This window comes from Danio rerio, chromosome 10 (assembly GCF_052040795.2).
Source record: "Danio rerio strain M-AB ecotype USA chromosome 10, GRCz13ab, whole genome shotgun sequence".
In the NCBI taxonomy this organism is placed as follows: Eukaryota; Metazoa; Chordata; class Actinopteri; order Cypriniformes; family Danionidae; genus Danio; species Danio rerio.
Genome location: NC_141030.1, coordinates 3387490 through 3411812, shown reverse-complemented (window position 1 = coordinate 3411812; position 24323 = coordinate 3387490). Strand labels below are relative to the sequence as shown.

At 37.7% G+C, this 24323-nt stretch overlaps 2 protein-coding genes across 4 annotated transcripts in view; both read right to left on the bottom strand.

Moving 5' to 3' along the window:
• Positions 1–24323, bottom strand: part of zfyve16 (zinc finger, FYVE domain containing 16) — a 270886-nt gene that overhangs the window by 132465 nt on the left and 114098 nt on the right. The window lies entirely within an intron of this gene.
• rasgrf2a (Ras protein-specific guanine nucleotide-releasing factor 2a) overlaps positions 904–24323 on the bottom strand; it is a 61241-nt gene continuing 37821 nt past the window's right edge. For 2 of the 3 annotated variants that reach the window (XM_087269958.1, XM_087269959.1), the window contains 13 exons: positions 22791–23194; positions 20347–20472; positions 18977–19066; positions 18768–18874; positions 15180–15292; positions 12766–12826; positions 11814–11917; positions 9627–9711; positions 7629–7826; positions 7455–7534; positions 5490–5607; positions 5314–5382; positions 904–4045 (listed from right to left, as the gene is read on the bottom strand). In XM_087269958.1, coding sequence (XP_087126084.1) covers positions 3947–4045; positions 5314–5382; positions 5490–5607; positions 7455–7534; positions 7629–7826; positions 9627–9711; positions 11814–11917; positions 12766–12826; positions 15180–15292; positions 18768–18874; positions 18977–19066; positions 20347–20472; positions 22791–23194 — 1654 coding nt within the window. In that variant the 3' untranslated portion in view covers positions 904–3946. The remainder of the gene's footprint in view (positions 4046–5313; positions 5383–5489; positions 5608–7454; positions 7535–7628; positions 7827–9626; positions 9712–11813; positions 11918–12765; positions 12827–15179; positions 15293–18767; positions 18875–18976; positions 19067–20346; positions 20473–22790; positions 23195–24323) is intronic. The other variant, XR_015500684.1, reaches the window with a different exon arrangement.

Here is a 24323-nt window from a genome sequence, read left to right as displayed (position 1 = left end):
TTACGCCCAATTCACACGGGGCATCAGCGTCAACGCTTCCCAATCACTTTGAATTGGTGATGTCAAGCGTTGCTGAACTGCCTTGCTTGCTGCAGAAGTTGGAACTAGCTCAACTTTTCAAGCGCCGGCGGAAGCATCAACCAATCAGATCGCTGTATGCAAATAAACCCAACCCAGTCTCATTCTGAAAACATAGTCCCGCAGGTGTTTCTGGAGACCCTCGATTTATGTAGCCAGAGTGTACGTATGCCATTTAATTTTTTAAGTGAACACTACGGGACGGTGTGACGGCGTTTCTTTTCACGCTCGCCTGCTGACCGCTTACCTCCGTGTGGATGGCTTTCCCGCCGCAACAAGCTTGCCCAGTTAGCTCGTCATTTATGTCGCGGAGTTGAGATGCGGAGAGGAGCTGACCGCGACGACCGGGTAAGAGCGGTTCCAGAAATCAGGTAAGACAAAAACAGAATCCAAACGATAAAGTGTACAAGTTCATAACAGGGTGAGAATGTGGTGAAATCTGAAGACGTGGTAAAAATCAGACGAGGGCTTTTCTTTTTCTGGATGGCTTTTGTAAATCGTTGCTTGGGTTTGGGGAAGCATACGGAGGTAAGCAGTCAGCCTGTAGTAGAAGCTGTTGTCTGCGACATACCGCCCTGTAGCATTAGTTTTAAAGACGAAATGCAGCCATACGCATCATCACAGCACTTACATTCACTAAAATAGCCACTTGTGAAATTAAGCCTAAGGTATTTATGAATAATTTGACAATTTTCCTTTTAGTAAAAATGCAACGTCAAGTCAACAACTCATATGCAGATCATAATTATGTAAGCTTTTATGTAAGATTTTTTTGTGCTATAATTCATCTTTTGAATGTATAATTAAAAACAAGCATACTGAAGATAAGGCAAAAAGTTTTATTAGCTTCATGGAAAGATGTACAGAACAGAGAAAGTTGTCTATTGTTTAAAAAAAAAGACAATAATTTGTTTATGAAAAGACAAAGTCACTCCTTGAGGAGTATTTAAATGCAGAACAACAATGCAGGGCTGCCTAATGCTGAGTTCAGACTGCAGGATTTTCAAAGTAGTCATGTCACAGGTGTTTTCACACTGCATGACTATCTGGGCTGCTTTGTTTACACTGCAAGATGGATCGGCGACAGGGGCTTTCACATTGCATGACTTTACAGTAGGAAGAATCGCTGACAACTTCGTCCAAACTACGTCTCACAGCCAAAAACACATAGTATATCTTTGCTGCTCTCTCATTGGCTGTAGGCGATCGCTGATGTTATTTTCAGTCAGAACACATTCCACACGGCAGGATTTGAATCGCCGAGAGCTCCAGATATTCAGCACGGCAAATATCTCACAGGCATCGGCGACTCATCGGTGATTCTCTCAGATCGCTTCTTTGAAAGTTTATACTGTGTGATTGTCTCTCGCGTGCACCAGCACCGATTTACCTGTGATTTCGGGCATCTATCTTTGATTTCTCAAAACCTGTCGGCGAGTCAAAATCGGGGCTAAAACCATGCAGTCTGAACTCGGCATAAAGTTCTCTAGGTTTTCCAGGTCAAAGTTTCAATAAACACTCGTATAAATAATGAAATAAACAGGGCACTGTACAGACATATGCTTGAATAAATAAAAAAACAACAATCTATTTATCTTTATACAAAAACAGACTCAAAATGAACATTTAAGAAGGTGTAAAATGTTAAAAGAGTGAATTTTATGGAAACAACCATAAACTGTAAAATGGAGAATGACTCGTTCTCATGTTAAAAACGAACAATAAATGTGTCCTCTGCATTAACCTTCAGATATTCTGGATTTTTTACTGTAGTATGGAGTGTGCTGTTTCAGTATAATGGCACACAGATCCGGTAATAAGTCAGTACTACAGTACTTTGGCCTTACCATCACGTAATCCGGTAAGGTTTGAGCTCGCAGTATCGAAAAACAGATGATTTGAACAATAGAAACTGCTCTCGTTAATCCAAAATGATCTAGCGATTCATGCAAACACATGCTGAAAATATCAAAATACGCCTACAAACAAAACATGCAGTGTGATCTGACTATATAATTATAATTACAATTTCTCTCAATGCCATGAGCGCCTGCTGTTCTCAGGTAAATCCACCAGAGGCCGCTGTCGACTGACTGACTGATTGACTGACCCACATGGTCACAGAGTTTTAAAGTCACTTCCATCAGCCGGTTTGTCTATAAGCTGACATGAGTGATCCGCTCATGAATCGGGGCTTTAAAATGCTCCAGCGTCCCTGTATCTGTGGTTGCACTCAGTAAACATCGGTGAGTTCAGTTAACTGATGACCTTCACGGCCAATCCTAGTCATTTCTGTTGGTCGTGTGAACAGAAATGGCACAACAGCGCTCAAATGTTAGCGGGAAATGGACTTTTTTTAAATTATTATTATTATTTCAGTTTCGATTTGTACCGAATTCCAGTATCGTGACAACCCTAGTGTGTGTACAGGTATATTAGGTTTACAGGGACACAGAGTTGTATATTGACTTGGGTATGGCTTAGTTGTTCTCTATTAAGGAGGTTTACACCTCGTTTCCCTCTAATTCAACACTATTAAAAATCATATTTAACAAAGTCTTTTGATTTTCAAATATTGCCACTGGAGGGTTGGGTTTAGGGTTAGGGGTGGGGTAGTGCAATATTATAAGTGGTTATTACTACATAAAATAAGGAGTGTCCCTGTAAACCATGTATACAAGTAAATGTGTGTGTGAGACATTGCTTCATCTTAACCCTAGTGTGTGTACAGGTGTATTCGGTTTAAAGGGACATGAAGTTGTATAACGACATGGGTATGATTTAGTTGTTATCTATTAAGGTGGTTTAGAGGGTCACACCTAATGTCCCTCTAATTCAACACTATTAAAAATCATTTTTGGTTTTCAAATTTTGCCACAGGTGGGTTGGGTTTAGGGTTAGGGGTGGTGTAGTGCAATATTATAAGTGGTTTTTACTATATAAATTATGGAGTGTCCTTGTAAACCATGTATACAAGTACGTGTGTGTGTGACCTTGCTTCATGTAAACCCTAGTGTGTGTACAGGTATATTAGGTAAAGGGACATGAAGTTGTATTATGACATGGGTATGACTTTGTTGTTCTCTGTTAAGGTGGTTTAGAGGGTCCCTCGAATGGAAAACGCTTAAAAATCATATTTAACAAAGCTTTTTGATTTTCAAATTTTGCCACAGGTGGGTTAGGGGTGGGGTAGTGCAATATTATAGGCAGTTTTTACTGTATAAAATATGGAGTGCCCCTGTTAACCATGAATACAAGTATATGTGTGTTTGTGTGGACGTTTATGCGCTTGTTTATCTGGTGTACAAGTAAATTGTATGATGACATGGGTTGTACTCTAGTAAAGTGGTTTATGAGGACATGCCATGTGTCCTTGTAATTCAAAATACTTAAAATTATATATATATATATATATATATATATATATATATATATATATAGGGGTCGGGGTGAGGTAAATAGCGTTTTTTACAGTATAAAATACATTATGTCTATGAAGAATCCTCATAAACTATTTATACAAGTAATTTGTGAGACATTGTTTCATCTAAACCCATTTGTATGCATACAAACATGAACACTAATATACTAAAGACATGATTAGACTTAAAAACCGAGCTGATATTTTCGCCTTCAGGTAAAAAACATTATCAAGAGATTATCAAACTGATATTAAATTGCACCATCCTATAAATATGTACCAAGAAATTTCATAACATTTACAACAAGGCACATTAATACCTGAGTTTACAGCAATCATCTGGAATGAGGTGAATATATATGGATAAGTGGTTCAGACTTTGAGATTTGGATTCTCACAAACTGACTCTCTGGATATCGGAGTCTGGTGTAAACATGATCATTGTGTTTAGTTGGCAGGTGGAAGTCTTGGCTCGATCTTCAGAGATAGTTCATAAAGCGTGTCCTCGTCCATTACAAGGGTCTTATCCAGGAGGAACTGTGTCACCTGAGAGAAAAACAGTCTTTCATAATCGGATTCCACATTCGGATCAACTGTGAATCAGTAAGTAAACACACCTCAGGCCCCATAATACACGCGGTGCGTGTAGAAATAATATTTTTTCTTCTGGAGAAAGTCTTATTTGTTTTATTTCAGCTAGAACAAAAGAAGATTACATTTTTTAAACACCATTTTAACGCCAATATTATTAGCCCCTGCAAGCTATGTTTTTTTTTTGTTGTCTACAGAACAAACCACTGTCATACAATAACTTGCCTAATTACCCTAACCTGCTTAGTTAACCCAACTAACCTAGTTAAGCCTTTAAATGTAACTTTAAGCTGTATAGAACAGGGTCCCCGCGGGGTCTTAAAAAGTATTAAAAAGTCTTAAATTAAAAAATCGAAATTTATGGCTTTAAAAAGTCTTAAATTTGCTGTTCTAGGTCTTAAATATTTTTGCACAGGTCTTATTTTTGCGATGTCCATGTAACGCTACATCTAATGCTTATTTAAATTCTTTTTGTTGTTGTTGCTAGATTTTTGGGGTGTTGTAGTTCTATATTTCACAAGTCCAATTGTAATTTGCGGAATTACAACTACAAAAAAGTCAACTTGCAATAGCCAATCAGCTTTCTGATATTAAACTCAGTGCGCGCGGCGAATGTGACGTCATCGATGTGTTTGCGGAAGTTCGCTTTAAGTGCGCGCGACATGATTTCGGCTGGCAGAGTATGCTGTTATTTCACTGACACATGTCGCAAGCGCAGTTTTATAAGTCGGGAGCGTTGTAATGCGAAAGAGCGAAATTTAAATAACTTTATTTTACCCCTAATTTTGTGCTTTTACATTTTCTCTCGCGTGTTTTTGATATTGCGATATAGGTCTTAAATTTAATACTTAATGGTCTTAAAAAGGTCTTAAATTTGACATTATGATATCTGCAGAGACCCTGTAGAAGTGTCTTGAAAAATGTATAGTCAAATGTTATTTACTGTCATCATGGCAAAGGTAAAATAAATCAATTAGAAATGAGATATTTAAACTATTCTGATTAGAAATGTGTTGAAAAAATCTGCTCTCCGTTAAACAGAAATCAGGGAAAAATAAACGGGAGCTAATAATTCTGAACTCAACTGTATGCAAACTTTTTTTTTTTTGCCAAATGGTTGATTAAATGTTCCAAATTTTCAAAATATTCTTTTCTACTATCATACAGGTCAGGTTTTTCAGGGTTAAAAGTGTACATGAGGACACTATACATTAACACTGTACCTTAGGTTGCAGTTCAATCCTATAGGGCGCCTGCTGAAACTGTCGAATCTCTCGTATTATGTGTGAAATCTGCGAAAAACATAGAATAGGATAATTAAAGACCGATCTTTATTGATGTCTTTCAACAATTCTGACATGTGAAGTCCTACAGTAACTTTGAGCAGGCCAGCACTTACCATCCTCATTTTAGAGAAGTTGACGAGACCCTCCTCCGTGAAATTGGGTGTTCCTTCCTCGATAAATGCCAAATCTGTCAGGTACATGCCCAGATAGGGCACACACGGTGGGTTACAGCTGTGGATTAAATACAGTAGCAAGTGTAAAATCACATAGTGTGTATATTATTCTGTAAATAAAAATAGTACAATTATCTAAATATTCTTAAATTGATCATGAAATATTAAGAAAAGTATATACAAATTTATAGTTAAGCCTAAATCTTTTATCAAAGCAAGAAAATAATCTTGATTTCTGCTTATTTTATTATCACACTTCATGTGAGGTTTGCCACACCTCAAGGAATTTGTGGGATATCATGAAATTTTTATATATTTGTCCATCTAAAGGAGTATCAGGGATTTTTGTTTGTCAATTTAAATTCAAGTTTCTACTTATGAATATATATAGTCAAGCCCGAGATGTCGTGTTGTTTTTAAAACAAATTTCAGCTTTGTTTTATTCTATTCGTGTTCATCAACTGTCAGTGACTAAAATCAAATGCTGTCACCAGAATGTACCTGTTACAGGGGTCTTAAAAAAAAATTAAAAGTTGATAAATCAATGTAGAAAAATATAAGGCCCTTAAAAAGTATTAAAAAGTCTTAAATGCTATTTTGCAAGATATTAAATGTTATATCATTTTTGATTATGCAATGCATGGTTGTATGCTAAAGTTTGCCTGAATTAAATCTGCGAATATCAGGATGCTGTGTTTATGAAATCAATGATATCCTACTAGATTTGACATAATGCTGCTTTGTTTACTGCAGTAACCAAGGCAACACCATTATTTTTGCAGTTCTATAGGCGCCAACCTGCTGAATTAGATAGATTTAATAGATTTTTAAGCCCTGCTGAAAAATCCAGCTTAAACCAGCCTAGGATGGTTGGCTGGTTTTAGCTGGTCAACCAGGCTGGTTTTAGAGGGGTTTTAGTCACTTCCAGGCTGGTTTCTAGCCATTTCCCAGAAGCCCAGCCATAACCAGCTGTGTCTAGCTTAAACCAGAATGGACAAGCTGATTTTAGATGGTTTTAGCTGGTCACTTTCCAGCCTGACCAGCTAAGACCAGGCTGGAAATAGCTGGAAACCAGCCTGTAAATGGCCAAAACCCCTCTAAAACCAGGCTGGTCAACCAGCTAAAACTAGCCAACCAGCCTAGGCTGGTTTAAGCTGGATTTTTCAGCCAGGATATGAATAATGTTTTAGTTTGGATGAACTTCTTCCATTAATATTTAGTAAATATACTGTAAGCTAAAATCTCCAATGTTTCCGGTTAAAAAGTAGTTATAAGGTCTTAAAATGTATGGAAAGAGTCTTAAAAAAGGTCTTAAAAGGTATTGAATTTCACTCTCTGATTCCTGTATATACTCTGTGTTAACTAAGACAAACATGCCAGGATTATGTACATTTTAATAGCTTTGGCTTCAAAATGACAACTTAAAAAAGAACAGATGACAGAAAAGCTAAATATAATGTTTGTAAAACTTATTTTGAGCTATCAAACATGGGAGAAAGAGCACTTCACAGCCTTTCAAACAGAAAATACTTCAGTTTTTTTATTTTTTATTCTGAGGTAAATTATCATTGCTGTTCTCATAGTTGCTAACTGGCTATTAAAGTCCTACAAAATTGAATTCAAGCTAAAAACATTTAAATATTGTGTTTAATATTATTTTAATATTATATAATTAATATATAAGCCCAATAAAACCTGTTATTACGTTTATTAGCTGTCATGGAAGGTCAGCTGTAGTCAATGAAAGCCAGGGAAACGTTAGCATGCTACGTTTTAGCATTTTGATTCGTTTTTACATTTGTTTTGTAATTCTTAATACCTTTTGTTTCTCAGATAAATAAAGCAATGGTTTGATCATTATACTGTAAAACAAGACCAAAAAGGCAGTAACAAACGTGAACTTACTTCTTCAGAGTTTCCCTCAGGTTCTTAAACCTCCCTTCAGACGACACGATCTTCTGCAGCCTATCCATTAATGCCTTGGTCTGATTAAAAAAAAATCCATGGATGATTAAAATGACCAAAACAGCCCCTTAAAAAATAAATAAAACACAGTCTTTTATTTTATTTCAGACCTACCTGTTTGCAAACCTTGGCCCATGTCTTCTTCAGCCTGTAGATGGCGCTGCGGTTCAGTGCAGATGTGATTTCCAAGACTCCGTTGTAGTTGTTGAGACAGCGGCAGATATCAGCCACTGCCAGCCACTTGTCAATGGATCCAGCCCTGGAGCTCACATCTGCATGAGCCATAATCTCAGAAGCTACCAGATTACTCATCTGTGGAGACAACCCAGTTACACTGCTTCAAGAAAATCACATGAAGCCATTATGCATATTACATGTAGTGTTAACGTCAAAATGATTCGCCCTCCTGTGATTTTTTTTCGTTTATTTCCCAAATGTTTAACAGAGCTAGGAATTTTTCAAATCTATTTCTAATATTTGTTTTCTTCTGGAGAGAGTATTATTTTATTTCTGCTAGAATAAAAGCTTTTAATTTGTTCAATATTATTAGCCCTCTTAAGAAATATTTATTTTCATAGTCTACAGAACTAACCACTGTTATACAATAACTTGCCTAATTACCCTAACTTTAACCTATTTAACCTAGTTAAGCCTTTAAATGTCACTTTAAGCTGTATAGAAGTGTCTTGAAAAATATCTAATCAAATATTATTAACTGTCATCATGGCAAAGATAGAATGAATCAGTTATTAGAAATGAGTTATTAAAACTATTATGATTAGAAATGTGCTGAAAGAAAGTCGGAAATTGAGGAAAAAATATATATGGGGGGGGGGGGGGGGGGTAATAATTCCGACTTCAACTGTATATTGTAAAGCTTGTCTATATTGGATCTTTTCCTTGATTTCATTTGATACATTTTCTTTTTATTTTCACCTTTATCTTTAATTCTATATTTCTTATCTATTTCTGAGTATCACCTGTAACAAACGCAATTTCCCACTGGGATTAATAAGGTATTTTCATTGTGATTAATATGCATAGTCTTTCTCAATCTTAAATTAGTATATTAAAACTATGGTTTTCTTCTCGAAAAGAGATTTTTTGTTTTTAAATCAGTGTGCTGATTACAGTGCTCTTCATAAATTAACCCAGAAGGCACAGGATGTCAACATGACGTCAGATTGGAGTCGGGATGTTGCATTCTGTTTGGAAATGTAAAGCGGGTTAACGTCAATGACTAACGTCCTATCTAAAAATAACCCAATATCAACGTCTAATGATGTCACAGCTTGGCGTTGTGTGGACATTACCACTATGATGTCTATCAGATGTTGGACTGTAGTTGCCATACCTGACAAATAAATGTATTTGATGTTAATATGACGTTGGTTTAAGATGTTGGCTCAACGTTGGATTTTGGTCACTTTCCAACATAACCTGAAATCAACCAAATATCAACATCTAATGATGTTACAGCTTGACGTTGTGTGGTTATAACCACTTTAACGTCTTTTAGACGTTGAATTTTGGTGGCTATACTTGATAAATAAATGTCAGTATTTGACACCAATATGACGTTGGTTTAAGATGTTGATTCAACGTTAGATTTTGGTCACTTTGCAACACAACCTAAAATCAACTGTAAACATAATTTCTTGTCATTAATAAACGTCAAAATAACGTTTTCCTTAGACGCTGATTGGACATTGAATTTTGGTCACCTGACATCACACCCTAAATCTTACCTAATATTAAAGTTTTATGACGTTGTGTGCCTGCTGGGATTACACCCCTTATAGATATTTCTTTTAAATTCATAGTTTTTCTATAAGATGCTTTATAGTATTATATTTGTGCATATTAGATTAGTGAGTACCAAAGCCAAAAATGGAACTAATCTCACAAAATAACACGATCACAGTAAAAAAACAAAAAACAAAACAAAAAAACGAGTACACCCAAATTTATATGTTGCTAAGAAATATTAAATAAAATAATAAAATTAAATTTGATAAACAGGAAAAATGAAGAGAAACACGCTGTAATAAATATAAAGTTTTGTTGAAGTTTTGTAGTGGTGTATATATAGTTTTTTAAATTAGTGCTCACATCATTGAAGTGCTGACTGGTCTTCATAATGTATGGAGTTCTTTCATTTTTGTCCATCTTCATCCAGCCTTGACCAAGAAACTCCCTGCAAAGTCAAACATCATTATCAAATATAATGCATAATATAAAACAAACAACAATTTGTGTGGATCCAAGTGTTGATGTTTGCTCTGTTTGTATTAGGACTGCACAATATTGGAAAAATCTGACATTGCGATATATTGTTTTGCCACTATATATATATATATATATATATATATATATATATATATATATATATATATATATATATATATATATATATATATAGCCTTCTCACCAGACTGCTGTTGTGTTTGCGATAAGGAGGGACAAGGCTGAATCCAGCTTCTTATTTGCAGCTTCTTATTGACTCTATCCGGTTCACCTTAAAAACCACGAGGCTTCCGTTTTTCAGCTTTTTAATATATATATATATATATATATATATATATATATATATATATATATATATATATATATATATATATATGAGCAACATCACACAAGTAGCATCCCACCAGTGCTGATATACAGCCATATTGCGCTGCTTCGACTGTGATAAGGCTGAACGTGATATGAAATGCCATCCGTCTACAGAGCCTTCTCTCCAGACTGCTGTTGTGTTTGCGATAAGGAGGGACAAGGCTGAATCCAGCTTCTTATTCGCAGCTTCTTATTGACTCTATCCGGTTCACCTTAAAAACCACGAGGCTTCCGTTTTTCACCTTTTTAATTTGCGCTCAAGAGAACACACTGAGCAAGGGCTTATTATGGAGTTCTGGCGTCATCTTGTGAATAGACAACGTCAACCGCCGCCGACGAGCTCTTAGAAATTGTAAATATTTTAAAATAGGCACTATTCTTACAAATAAACTGTATAGTTACAATCTAAACAACTACATTCTCGACTAGAAAAGCCTCTAAAGTACATTTAGTTGTCTAACAACAGTAATATTTGTCAAACTGTAGGCTGCTTATTGCTTGCTGTATGTGGGCGGAGTAATACACAGAGGTGAAGAGGCCTTTGTGTGATGTTACTGGCAAAATATCACACGGCTTTTAGCCAACCAGATTCAAGAATCAGACATAACTGTTGTATAAATAAATTTCAATATGAATATAATGTCACCAGATGATTTGAATAGCTCTATTTGGAAAGTTTTTATTCATTTAGATTGACTGGGATGAGTAAAGGTGCTGTATGTCAGTTTTTGACTCTTCTAAAGCATAAAAACCCCATAATATGTTTGCAGATATTTCAGAAACATTCTAAGTGAACATTCTTGTTTATCTGAAACACATTGCTGAAGTCAAAAATTCTGCTTTGAACATGTGTCGTGCCGGAACATCTGTCTTTGTTTTGGTCCCTTTAACCCGCCCAATGCCAGTTTAGCCAATTATATTTTAGCACCTCGAGTTGCCTTTGTGGAAATCAGCGTAATTCATTCATTCAGTTATGGAGGCTCTTTAAGCATGTGCCTGTGACCTGAAATTTGACCTCTGGCGGAAAGTAGCAGCACTAAAATGGGACGCAGATTCAGAGTTCCACATGAAGCGATTAATAATAGAAATATTACAAATGTAAAATTAGGTGAGCAGATTACATTGTAACCCCGTGTCCTAACAACACGCAATTGTGCTGTTTGCACTAGACGAAGCACGACAGAAATGTAAATACAGCCATTCAGAAACACAGAATAGTGCACTTTAGTGAAATGGTAAGGTTTTTATTCTAATTAACACATATTAAACTCAATGGTGTAGAATTAGCATGGATGGAAGGGGACGTGTCCCCACCAATATCCACAGATTATTAAAATGTCTCCACTGATAAGTTAATCGCCTCCAAAATAAATGGCTTTCTCAAAATTACTGTGCAAGACTCAGGTTAGACATGGACATAAGCGGCTATATTTCAAAGAAAAGTGTCAGTCACCGCATAAATTATAATAAATAAATAAAACAGTATTCAAGTACAGCAATTAAACAACCAAATGTAAAATAACATGGTCAACAATGTATGAATAATAAAAAGTGTATAACATTTAACAATAGCTTTATTATTTACTTAGTAATGAATCATATAATGTGACTACTGCGGATACACCCAATGCGATATCGATGCTCAAACGACATATTGTTCAGCTCTAGTTTGTATGCACTCACTCATAGGGAATATTCCGGAACACAATATGGTCCAGCAGGGTGATTTGTTCTGCTAGCTCCATTGCAGATAGTGACTCAAAGCATTCGGCCCTCGGACAGTCCACCTAGAGAACACAAAATAAAGTAGTGCTTTCAAACTATTAATCACGATTAATCACATCCAAGGTAAAAGTGTGTATTTACATAATATATACATGTGTACTGTGAATATTTATGAATATATGTTTAAGTACACACACATACTGTACGTAAAATACAAAAATATATTACAATTAATATATTTACATTTATATATAATTTGTATTATATATATATATATATATATATATATATATATATATATATATATATATATATATATATATATATATATATATATATATGTATATATGTATATATGTATATATAGACAATCCAATAGACAATACAAAATAAAGCTCAGATTTAATAGACATGATCCACAGAACCACAAGATTTTGACACTCTGCTGAAGTCTGGAAAACTCACATAAGACAATTGCATTAATGTTTTATATATATATATGTACACATATATATATATAACATTGATGCAATTGTCTTATGTGAGTTTTCCACAGACATCAGCAGAGTGTCAAAATCTTGTGGTTCTGTGGATCATGTCTATTAAATCTGAGCTTTATTTTGTATTGTCTATTGGATTCAAGTCAGGTGATTGGCTGGGCCATTCCACAGCTTGATTTTCTTTCTCTGAAAGCATTTGAGAGTTTTCTTGGCTGTGTTTTGGATTAATATCTTGCTGAAACGTCCACCCATATCACCCTGCAGCCCAAGAGCAGTTACTTACACAGTACGGACAAATAATTTGTAAACATGAACTTTTGGATGCGATTGATCAGGATTAAGCGCTTGACAGCACTGAAAAAGTAGATCTAAACACAGAAATCTAGCTTGAGCGCTGCTGTGACACTAACCATTTGGACGATATCCTCAATCTTCAATTGTGAATCGTCTTGTTCTTCCTGAGAAAGCGCACTGGGGAAAGATGAGCATTAATAAAGAAGTAGTTTAACTATGATGAACAACATGCAGCCACTACTTTTATTTATTATTTATTTGAATTATTTGTAGTGCTGGTCAACGAGTAAATTTGAAAAATCGTAATTAATTACAAGCTTTTTCTTTGATTAATCTAGCTAGAACACAATTAAATGCATGATTTACTGTGCTTAGTCTAGCTTCAGTTTTTTGTGGTGCTGGGCAACGAGCAAAATTTCAAACTTATGATTTAATTGTGATTTGTTCTTACTTGCAAAATTCAACTGAAGTGTATTGGATACTTACTTTTAAAAGCTAATGCACTGTGAGTTAGCACAAACAACTTTATTCCATCACATAACGTTAACAAAAATGATTAATATATTGATGTAATGATGTAAATAAATGTGTTGTGCATTGTTTGTTTAAAATACACTAACTAACGAATGCAACCTTATTGTAAAGGGCTCTATTTTGAAGGTCCATGCGCAGAGCGCAAAGTGCAGGGTGCAAACGCTTTCAGGGCGTGTCAGAATGTGTTTTTGCTAATTTAAGGACAGGAAAATCCGCTTTGCGCCAAGGTGCATGGTCTAAAAGGGTTGAGTTTATTTTCTTAACGAGTTATAGGTGTGTTTTGAGAATAAACCAATTAGAGTCTCATCTCCCATTCCCTTTAAGAGCCAGCTGCGTCGTGCATAGAGCGCATTCACTATTTACAGGACGCAAAGTAAGTCTAAGTGGAAAAAATGAGCATTTCACAAGCAAACAGTTAACAGTGTTTTAACAGAACAGAACATCTACTGCGTAAGAATGAGAGAAAAATGATCTACTTTCACTTTCGCTCTTGGATAGGGAAACCTTTACGCACAGACATCAATTAGTCTATAAATAATTAATTTTGTTTGTTAAGCGCAAATATTCGTTTCAAAACTATTTCTAAATTCAGTTCTAATTTCCAGCAAACGAATAAATCAACAATAATAACAAAATGAGCTCAAAAACCTGAGTTATATCCTAAAACACATGCTGTGCCCCATATGGTCTAAAACCTGACAGGTGGGCAAATCTAAGCTTGTTTTTAATAAAACAAATATAAATATGGATATAATAAATAATACTGCTAATAATAATAACATTATACAAAAGCAAATTGTTATGAATGAACTGAAAAAGCCTCCCGAGATGAAGAAGACATAAAAGCAGTGATTTTTCATATTTATGTCGGCTAGAAAATAATATGTTTTGTAATATTTTAATCCTTTATATTTATATTCTATATCTATTCTTATTATATCCTATATATATCCTTAATATTTACATTTTTTCATATGTAAAGATATTTGCCTATTGCTCTCTTGTGTGTATTAAGCAGTGTGTAAGCGAGGCGCAACTCTGCGCTGGAGTTTAGACCGGGTTAGTTTTGGTCTAATGAAAAATCTATTATAGTTTCTCAAAATGGCAACGCGCCAGCGGTTCGCCTCAGAACGCCTTCCTTTTTAGACCAGAACGCCTATGGACGCACAAATGCATTTGCTATTTAAACAGCGAAGCGCAACGCCTCAAAACGACTCTTGCGCCAAGCTGAAACTACCAAAAGACTACTGCGCCACGCCTTACGCCACACTGCGCCGGGTGTATGATAGGGCCCAAAGTGTTACTAATTAGACATTAATGTAATTACATTAAATCTTAAAGACTAAAACCAAAGCTATTTGCCACTGCCAGGGAATGTTATGACAATTAAATAATCACTACATCAGAGGTTGGTTCTTAGTTCCTGTCCTTGCACCACTGTTTTCAGATAACCAACTAGATCAGGGGTGGCCAACCATGTTCCTGGAGAGCCACCTCCCTGCAGATTTCAGTTGCAACCCATATCAAATACACCTGCCTGTAATTATCACATGGTGTTCAGGCCCTAATTAATTGGTTCAGGTGTGTTTGATATGGGTTGCAACTGAAATCTGCAGGGAGGTGGCTCTCCAGGAACAGGGTTGGCCACCTCTGAATTAGATAGATGAGAGCTTTAAGTGTTCAGAAATGCGGACTCACTACAGAGTTTTCTCTATAGTTCTTACTAACTTCAGCACAGAAAATCTTAACATCGCTTTAAAACTTTTATTCATGGATTTGTTTAGTTATTAGCTATTACCTGCAGCGTATGGATTATAAAATGCTTGGTTCACACCAAAATCTAAAGCTCTCCCATTCACTGCGCTCCAAGTTTAACAGCTACTGTATGACGACTTCAGCTACTGAGAAACAAGCAAATGTGAAAAGTGTAATAATCTATATTGTTTGAAGGTGTTTGTCTTGTGCAACTGAAGCGTATGAATGCAGTCAGACTGACCTCAGTATATTGACTGCAGCTTTTCTCTCCTGCGGCAGAAGATCTGGATCTCTCAGCACCTCCTCCAGCAGAGCCATCACAGCAGTCGTCAGCTCTGCGTTCATCTCAAAGTCCTGCAGAGACCAACACAAACACTTCACCATTCAGTGAGTACTTCATTATTATTATTTGCTTTTCAATAAAGACAACATACTGTACATAAAGCAGGTTTAACACTCGACGTGACGAAACAAAACAAGAGCTGAACCCAGAATAAATGTACTGTAAATGTAGTTATGTGAGGTGTTGTTGTGTGATTGTTATGGGTTTAATTGTACATCTTGAATTGGTGTATATGTTTGGAGTTTGGAAAAGATGGATTAAGGAGAAGAGGACAAAATATGATGAAAAAAAATTACAAAAATAATACGGGGGTAAATGATGGTTGGTTGAAGAAGGTTATTCATATGCAGTTGAAGTCAGAATTATTAGCACTCCTGTATATTTTTTACACCAATTTTTATTTAATGGAAAGAATATTATTTCAACACATTTCTAAACATAATAGTTTTAATAACTCATTTCTAATAACTGATTTATTTACCATGATGACAGCACATAATATTTGACTAGATACTTTTCAAGATGCTAGTATTCAGCTTAAAGGGCTATTTAAAGACTTAACTAGGCTCATTACGGACACGTACCCATGTCTACATTTCTGGGGGCAGCGAAATACAAAACCAGAGGTTTGTCTGCTTGCAGTTTTTGCAAATCCGCATGAGGCCACTGTGTATGCTTTTGATGATCTCAAATTTCTCTCGAGCATCCTCTTCTCACATTAATCCACCAGAGGGCGCATTATATAAACTATACAGCTCGCTGTCGACTTCCCCAACCAATAGTGTTTTTAAAAGCAATCTAGAAAAAGAAAAGCCGTCACTGCCACATGATCCCACCACGTATTCAGCCTGTTGTTTATTTATTTATTCTTGTTTTACCTGGTTTCTGGAACTGTCTTTGCCTGGCTCGAATCCTATTATCGCATACAACTCTGCTCCATGTACCAAGTCCGCCGAAGTACGCTACTGGACAAACTGGTATCATCGGAAAAGCCGTCCACATTATAGTAAACGGTCAGCTGGTAGTGCTAAAATGAACAGAAGTCGTCGGCTACGTCATACCGCCCCATACCGTTCATTTTAAAGATGAAATGCAGCCAGACGTACCTCTGGCTACATAATTCGCACTCTTCACAAATGTAGACAAGGGTACATATCCACAATGAAAAATATATCTTAAGGGGGCTAATAATATTGACCTTAAAATGGTTTTAAAAAATAAAAAAATGCTTTTATTCTAGCCAAATAAAACAAATAAGACCTTCTCCAGAAGAAAAAAAAAAAATAGGAAATACTGTACAAAATTTCCTTACACTGTTAAACACTGTTTGGGAAATATTGGAAAAAGAAGTAAAATTCACAGGAGAGTAAACAATTGTGACTTTAACTGCATGTGTAGTGATATGTGGCTCAGTTTCTGACATGAGTTAGCATCTCAGGAGCCCTCGGGTGGTAGGGGGGGGCTGCTGACATTTCAGAGCTGTCACTATTGCACACAAAAACATACTGAAGCCCAAAGCAGATCTGACAAACACTATGCTCATGAGGTGTGAGCCACGACACCGCAGATGAATGAACCTGTGGGAAAAAGGTCTGTCCTGATCCTGATCACAAGCTAAAACAAATCATAAACACAACAAACCAGCTTTAATGCCAGACACTACAGGCACCGGTCAAATTTACGAATTTATTTCCCTCAGGTCACCTCCTTGAGACTATACTGTACAAAACATCACTAAATTAACAATCATTCATTCATTTACTTTCGACTTAGTCCTTTATTAATCAAGAATGAACCGCCAACTTATCAAGCATATGTTTTACACAGTGGATGCCCTTCCAGCCGCAAGCCAGTGCTGGGAAACATCCAAACACACTCATTCACTACGCAAAATTGAGTTTTTTAATTTCCCCTATAGCGCATGTGTTTGGACTGTGGGGGAAAACTGAGCACCTGGAGGAAACCCACGCCAACACGGGGAAAACATGCAAACTCCACACAGAAACGCCAACTGACCCAGCCAGGATTTGAACCAGCAACCTTCTTGCTGTGAGTCGACAGCGCTAACCCCTGAGCCACCGTGCCACCCCAGTAAACTAACAATTTTTCGTATTTTGTGATTCATGTTTATTATTATTATTATTATTATTATTATTATTGTTAATGTATGCTTTTTAATAGCATTGTGGGACCTTGATCTTTCCTCCAACAAGTGTTCGATGTTAAAAAGTTTTAAAAAGTTACTTTTATTGACACTTTTAATAGTTTGATGTGATATTATCAGGGTTGGTGTTGTATATTATACTACAAAAACCTGGTGATAAACTGCCAGTACTTTTTGTGTTATTTTACAGACTTAACACTTTACATATTATTTATTATACAATAGATTGTTTTAAACCACCAAAACTTTAGCAATAGTCATTTTGATAAAACCCACAGTTGAATTTTCAACATCAAAAGTAGACAAACCAGAGATTAACATCCCATAATGCAATTCATAACCATAAATAAACAGAGAAAAAATATGAATCATGAAATACGGTTAATTAACATATATATTTTTACAGTGTAGTAGAATAAAAATATTCTTGAAATAGGCTCTTTTTGCAACTCCAGTTGAGTTTTATATTTTTGAATCTATTCAGCTGATCTTCAGGCCTGGCGACAGCACTTTTAGCTTAGCTTAGCATAAATCATTAAATCGGATTAGACCGTTAGCATCTTGCAAAAAATTATGCAGTGCCTGAAAAAATCTTCCAATATAACTTCCAATATCTGGACATTTTATCCTACACCTCAGATTATGCTACCAACACTTTAAACCACATTCTGCGCACATTACAAAATCCTGGCTACAGTAGATGAGGATACAGGTACTTGATTGGCCTGCCTGCAGCCCCGACCTGTCTCCAATAGAGAATGTGCAGCACATTGTGAAGCACACAATGCGACAATAAACACCCTGTACTGTTGCCTACCCTAAGACTTGTTTGCAGGAAGAACGGGACAAAATGACACCTGAAACACTTCATCACTTGGTGTCTTCAGTTCCTAAACGTCTTTTAAATGTTGTGAAAAGGAACGGCAACATTACAAAGTGGGAAATGCTTTACTGTTACAACTGTTTTTGAAATGTGTTGCAAAACCAAAATTGGACAATAAAATCACAAGGAACACATTAAATAATGTTTGTTGTATTGTCTGCAATGAAATACAAGTCAAAGTAAATTTGAAAATCACTACTTTCTTTTTTTATTTGGGTTTTTCATATTGTCCCAACTTTTTCTCAGTTGGGGTTGTACATTCATTCATTCATTTTCTTTTCGGCTTAGTCCCTTTATTAATCTGGGGTCGCCACAGCGGAATGAACCGCCAACTTATCCAGCACATGTTTTACGCAGCGGATGCCCTTCCTGCTGCAACCCATCTCTGGAAAACATCCATACACACTCATTCACACTCAAGCAAAATCCATGAACAAACCTGCGAGTGTTTAGAAACCCAGTGGCGCAGGACGTTGAGCACTCTGTTGGTGGCCGCCCTGCGGATGAGGAACTCTTTGTCGTAGGATTTCTCTGGGTTGGTAAATCCTGAATGAGAGACAGTGGGAGAATTGTGTGAGGGTGGAAGTGACTACACAGAGCCGACGGGAGGTCTGTTTCAGCTGTCGGAGCGCATCAGTGTCCTCTAACCTTGCGGGCTGCTGTGTCCGGCTGCGGCGGTGGCAATGGCGAAGGCGGACGCGGGGGACACGGCACAGCGGGAGTTATCAGGACACTGACCTATGAGGACACCACCACAGAAAAGCACAGTTAAGGGACTAAAGAAAGAGCTCACATTCATATTTCTTGGAATAACAATTAAAAATAATTTCAGTGAAAAGTTCAGTGCATGCATATGTCAGCATGTAATAAGCAAATAACTTTTTTCGTACAGCATTCTATACACTCATCATCGGCCACTTTAATAGGTACTCCTTATTAGTAACAGGTTGGACCTCCTTTTGCCTACAGAACTGCCTTAATCCTTTGTGGTATGGATTCAACAAGATACTGAAAACATATTCCTCAGAGATTTTGCTCAATGTTGATATGATAGCATCACGCAGTTACTGCAGATTTGTCGGCTGCACATCCATGATGCGAATATCTCGTTCCACCACATCCCAAAGGTGCTCTATTGGATTGAGATATTGTGACTGTGGAGGCCATTTGAGTACAGTGAACTCATTGTCATGTTCAAGAAAGCAGCCTGAGATGATTCACACATTATGACATGGTGCGTTATACTGCTGGTAGTAGCCATCAGAAGATGGAGACACTGTGCTTATGAAGAGATAGACATGGTCAGCAATAATACTCAGGTAGGCTGTGGCGATGATGCAATGCTCAATTGGTACTAATGGGCCCAAAGTGTGCCAAGAAAATGGGAGATACATCATTACACCACCACCACCTGCCTGAACCATTGATACAAGGCAGGCTGGATCCATGCTTTCATGTTGTTGATGGCAAATTCTGACCCTACACTCTCAGAAAAAAAGGTACAAGGTGGTACAAATAATGTTCCTTGAGGGGCAGTTTTGTACCTTTATTAAAGTTGTACCTTATATGGTACAGAAAATACCTCTTATGATACTGTTCTGTACCTTTTATGGTACAATTGAAATGAAGGTACATAATTGTTCTCATAAAAAGGTACACTCTCAGAAATAAAGGTACAGGAGCTGTCACCGGGGCGGTACCTTTTCAAACGGTACATATTTGTACCTGAAGGGTCTATAATGGTACTTCAGAGGTACTTTTTAGGTACATTTGGGTACTAATATGTATCTTTTAAAAAGGTACTGTCTCAGTGACAGCTCCTGTACCTTTATTTCTGAGAGTGTACATAAGTGTTGGACGACTCCTTCTTTAAATCATGTACAAATGTGTTTCTTTGTCTTAAGGTACAATTCTGTTCCATAAAAAGGTACTGCCCCAGTGACAAGGTTTTGTACCTTCTTTGGTACAACATTGTACCATTTTTTCTGAGAGTGTACCAAGGCTGAGAAAGATGGTACCTGCGGGCTGTCGGTAGCGAAGGTGTCTCGGGGTGGATGGGGAACGGCTTGGAGACATTTCTCCAGAGTCACTGGATGTGGGTGTCTCTGGAATGAACTTGTCCAGTGATACTGACTCAAGTACAGCTGTCAGGAAAATCATAAATGCTCAGTTATGTGTTTTGTATGACAACATTTTTAAAATTCAATCTACTTTATCATTTATATGTGACCCTGAACCACAAAACCAGTCATAATTACAGGGGGTTATTAACAATTAACACATGATCCCACCTTTAGGACGCCAAAACAAGATATATGGAGTGTCAGCTCCTTAATAGGGAGAAATAGTTTTCTCTGCTCTGCATGCACATATATGTACATATAATATAGGAAAACGGACAATTTTATATATGTCACATATATCAAAGACCTATGTCAAAACCTATATTAAAACCAATATGTTTATATAGGTTCTTTTGTTGTGGGCAGGGCCGGATTAACCAATGGGCCTTATGGGCACAGGCCCAGGGGCCCCTGCGAGGGGGGAGAAAAAAAGACATTTTCAGAGTGTCTTTTTAGGCTAATTGCAAATAGCGCATCTAGTTGTAATAAGCTGTTCACGGTTTATGCCCATCGATGCCTGATTGACAGAGACAACATGAGTAAAGAGCGTATCAGCATTACAGCCTGAGTGGTGCACCTCGTAAAGCGTACAGCAGCATCTTTTGTCGCGATTGATCATCAACCCGGTTCGAATCCAACATCAGCTGAACTCGTGTTACATTTTTTCCAACCCAAGCTCATTCTGGAAACGTAGCCCTGCGGACGTTTCTGGAGACCGCGATTTACATGGCCGGAGGTACGTATGGACGCGTTTAGATTTTTTTGAGCGAACGCTGCGGGGCGGTGTGGCGCTGCTCCACCCCTCCTCTTCGCGCTCGCCGGCCGACGGCTCACCTCCGAGTGAAGGGCTTTCCCGATGCAACCAGTTTGACCGCTTAGCTCACAGCGTTGCGTCGGCGGAGCGGAGGCCCCGGAGGAGGAGCCGGCCGCGGGGACGACGACCGGGATCGAGTCCGGGGAACAGCAGGTTCCGGAAATCAGGTAAGACGAAAAACGGAATCCGAAAAATAAGGGTGAGAACGCGGCGGGATCCGAAAACGTGGACATTTTTTTTTTCTGGATGGCGAACCGTCGCTCGGGTTTAGGGAAGGAGGAGGAGGAGGAAGAGGAGGGCGGCCAAGTCGGCCGATCCGGCGGCTTTTCGCGCGATAACGGCGGGGGCGCAAACGGCGCGTGCTCCCGAGAGGCGCCCGAGACGGGAAAAAGCGCGCACAGCTGCCTCTCGCGGATCCGCGAAAACAAAAACCGCTCGAATACGTACCTCCCAGGACGTAAATCGCTGTCCGCAGAAACGTCCGCAGGGCTACGTTTCCACAATGAGCCCGGGTTGATTTTTTCTCCCCATTACATATCAGATTGGAAATATATTTATTTTTAACAGGAAGGAAACATTTTTTAATGCAAATATGGTATAAAGTCACATGTGCTTCGTGAGTATTTAATAATGTTTAGCCCTAAAGGTGCCTTCCTCTCTGCAAAAACTATATTGCTCAGACAACTGTATTTCCTCTGAGCAAAAAAATCGCTATCACATATTAATATTATTATTATATTTAAATTGCCTTTCTTTCTTTAACTAAAGAGAATGCTGTAATTGGTCAAGCGCGAAAACGTCAGTTTTGGAATAACCCCGCACTTAGCTGAGCGGACTGTAGTGTAATGTTAGTATTTTTCATAGATCAAAAATGAGTGAACAACAAGTGGATTTAGCAAACACGAGAGAAAGAGGAGAGGAGGCATCTTTATTGAGGGATTCTCCATACACACCTTCTTCAAACAGACCCATGATCAGGAAAATGAGGGTATAGAAGAAGATGTTATGGTACGTTAAATAAGTAGCTAGATTTAACCAGGTGGAGGAGGCAGCGCAACGCGGACTGGATTCATCATGTTAGAGAGACAGAGAAAAAGGAGAGAGAGAGGGAGAGAGAGAGAGAAAGGCCTTGAAGAGGAGAGAGACGGGAGAGAAGAGGTATAGTGTGTGGGAAGGGCATCTGCCAGCATAAAACATATGCTAGATAAATTGGCGGTTCATTCCGCTGTGATGATCCCTAATGAATAAAGGGACTAAGCCGAAGGAAAATGAATGAATGAATGAAAAGAAATCTACAATTTTGACCCATACCATGTATTTTTGACTATCGGCAATAACATATCCATGCAACATAAAACTGGCTCTATGGTCCAGAGAGTCACATATATAGTTTCAGCATCAATTCATTAAATGCATTTGTCATCTTTCTGCTTTTCAGTTAGAGGAAACTAAGGAAACATTTTACAATACAGGACACGTAGTTCTTGTTTATGTATTTACTAACACGCATACTCAAAACCCTCACCTCGCCGAATACTCCGCCGCAGTTTCCCACAGAAAGCATCTATGCGGGGCAGTTCTCCACCTTCCTCCGGGGTGGAGGGGCAGAGCTCCGGGGAGCTGGGGCCCCGGCTGAGGTCCAGAGGGGCTTTGGTGCAGGTGGGCGGAGGAGAGCAGATGATGGGGTTATATGGAGATGTTGGACTGCTGGCTGCAGAGAAGGTGGAGGTGGAGAGATCCAGAGCTCCAGCCTTACAGCTGACAGGAGAGCTGAGGGACAGCTTGCGGGAGTGGATGGGGGAGGAGGTGCGCGAGGTGATGGAGATGGGCGGAGGTGAGGAGAACTTGCGGGACAGCCGGGGGGATTTGTTGTTGAGATGCTCTCCGCTCCAGGGGCCCTGGTTGGTGGCGAAGAAAAGCTCCAGGGACCTGAGTTATTACAAACAAGAGGAAAATAGATCTCACCATCACATCTTCTGTTTACAAACACACAGGGGCTGCATGAAAGTTTGTGAATCTTCCAAAGCATAAAACATTGTGATTTGTTTGCAGATATCTAAGTGAACAAACTCGTTTATCTGAAAAACATGCACAAGTCAGTTCTTCTAGATAATGTGCATTACATGTCAGAATGTCTGTCTTTGATTTGGTCTCTATAACATACTGCCAGTTTACCCAATTATATTTCAACACACTGGGTTGCTTTGGTGGTGAATATCCATCCATTCATCCATTCATCTTCATTCTCTAATCTATATCCATCCATCAGTCTATTCATCCATCCATCCATGATATCTATTCTTCAATCTATCCATCTATCTATATGCATCATCTATATCCATCAGTTTATTTATCCATCAATCCATCTATCTATCCATCCATCTATATGCATCACCTATATCCATCTATCCATCCATCTAAATCCATCTATCTGTATCCATCAATCTATCTATCCATCTGTCCATCCATCCATCCATATGTCTATATACATCCATCCATCAATCTATCTATTCACCCATCCATCTATCTTTATCAATTAATCTATATCAATCCATCCATCCATCTATCTATATCCATCCATCTATCTGTTCATCCTTCCATCTATCTATATCAATTAATCTATATTCATTAATCTATCAATCTATCCATCCATCCATCCATCCATCCATCCATCCATCCATCCATCCATCCATCTATATTAATCTATCCATCAATCTATCTAAATCCATCCATATATTTATTCATCTATCCATCAATCTATCTATCTATCTATCTATCTATCTATCTATCTATCTATCTATCTATCTATCTATCTATCTATCTATCTATCTATCTATCTATCTATCTATCTATCTATCTATCCAACCATCTAAATCCACCCATCTATATCCATCCATCCATCCGTCTTTATCTATCTATCTATCTATCTATCTATCTATCTATCTATCTATCTATCTATCTATCTATCTATCTATCTATCTATCTATCTATCTATCTATCTATCTATCTATCTATCTATCTATCTATTCATCTTCATTCTCTAATCTATATCCATCCA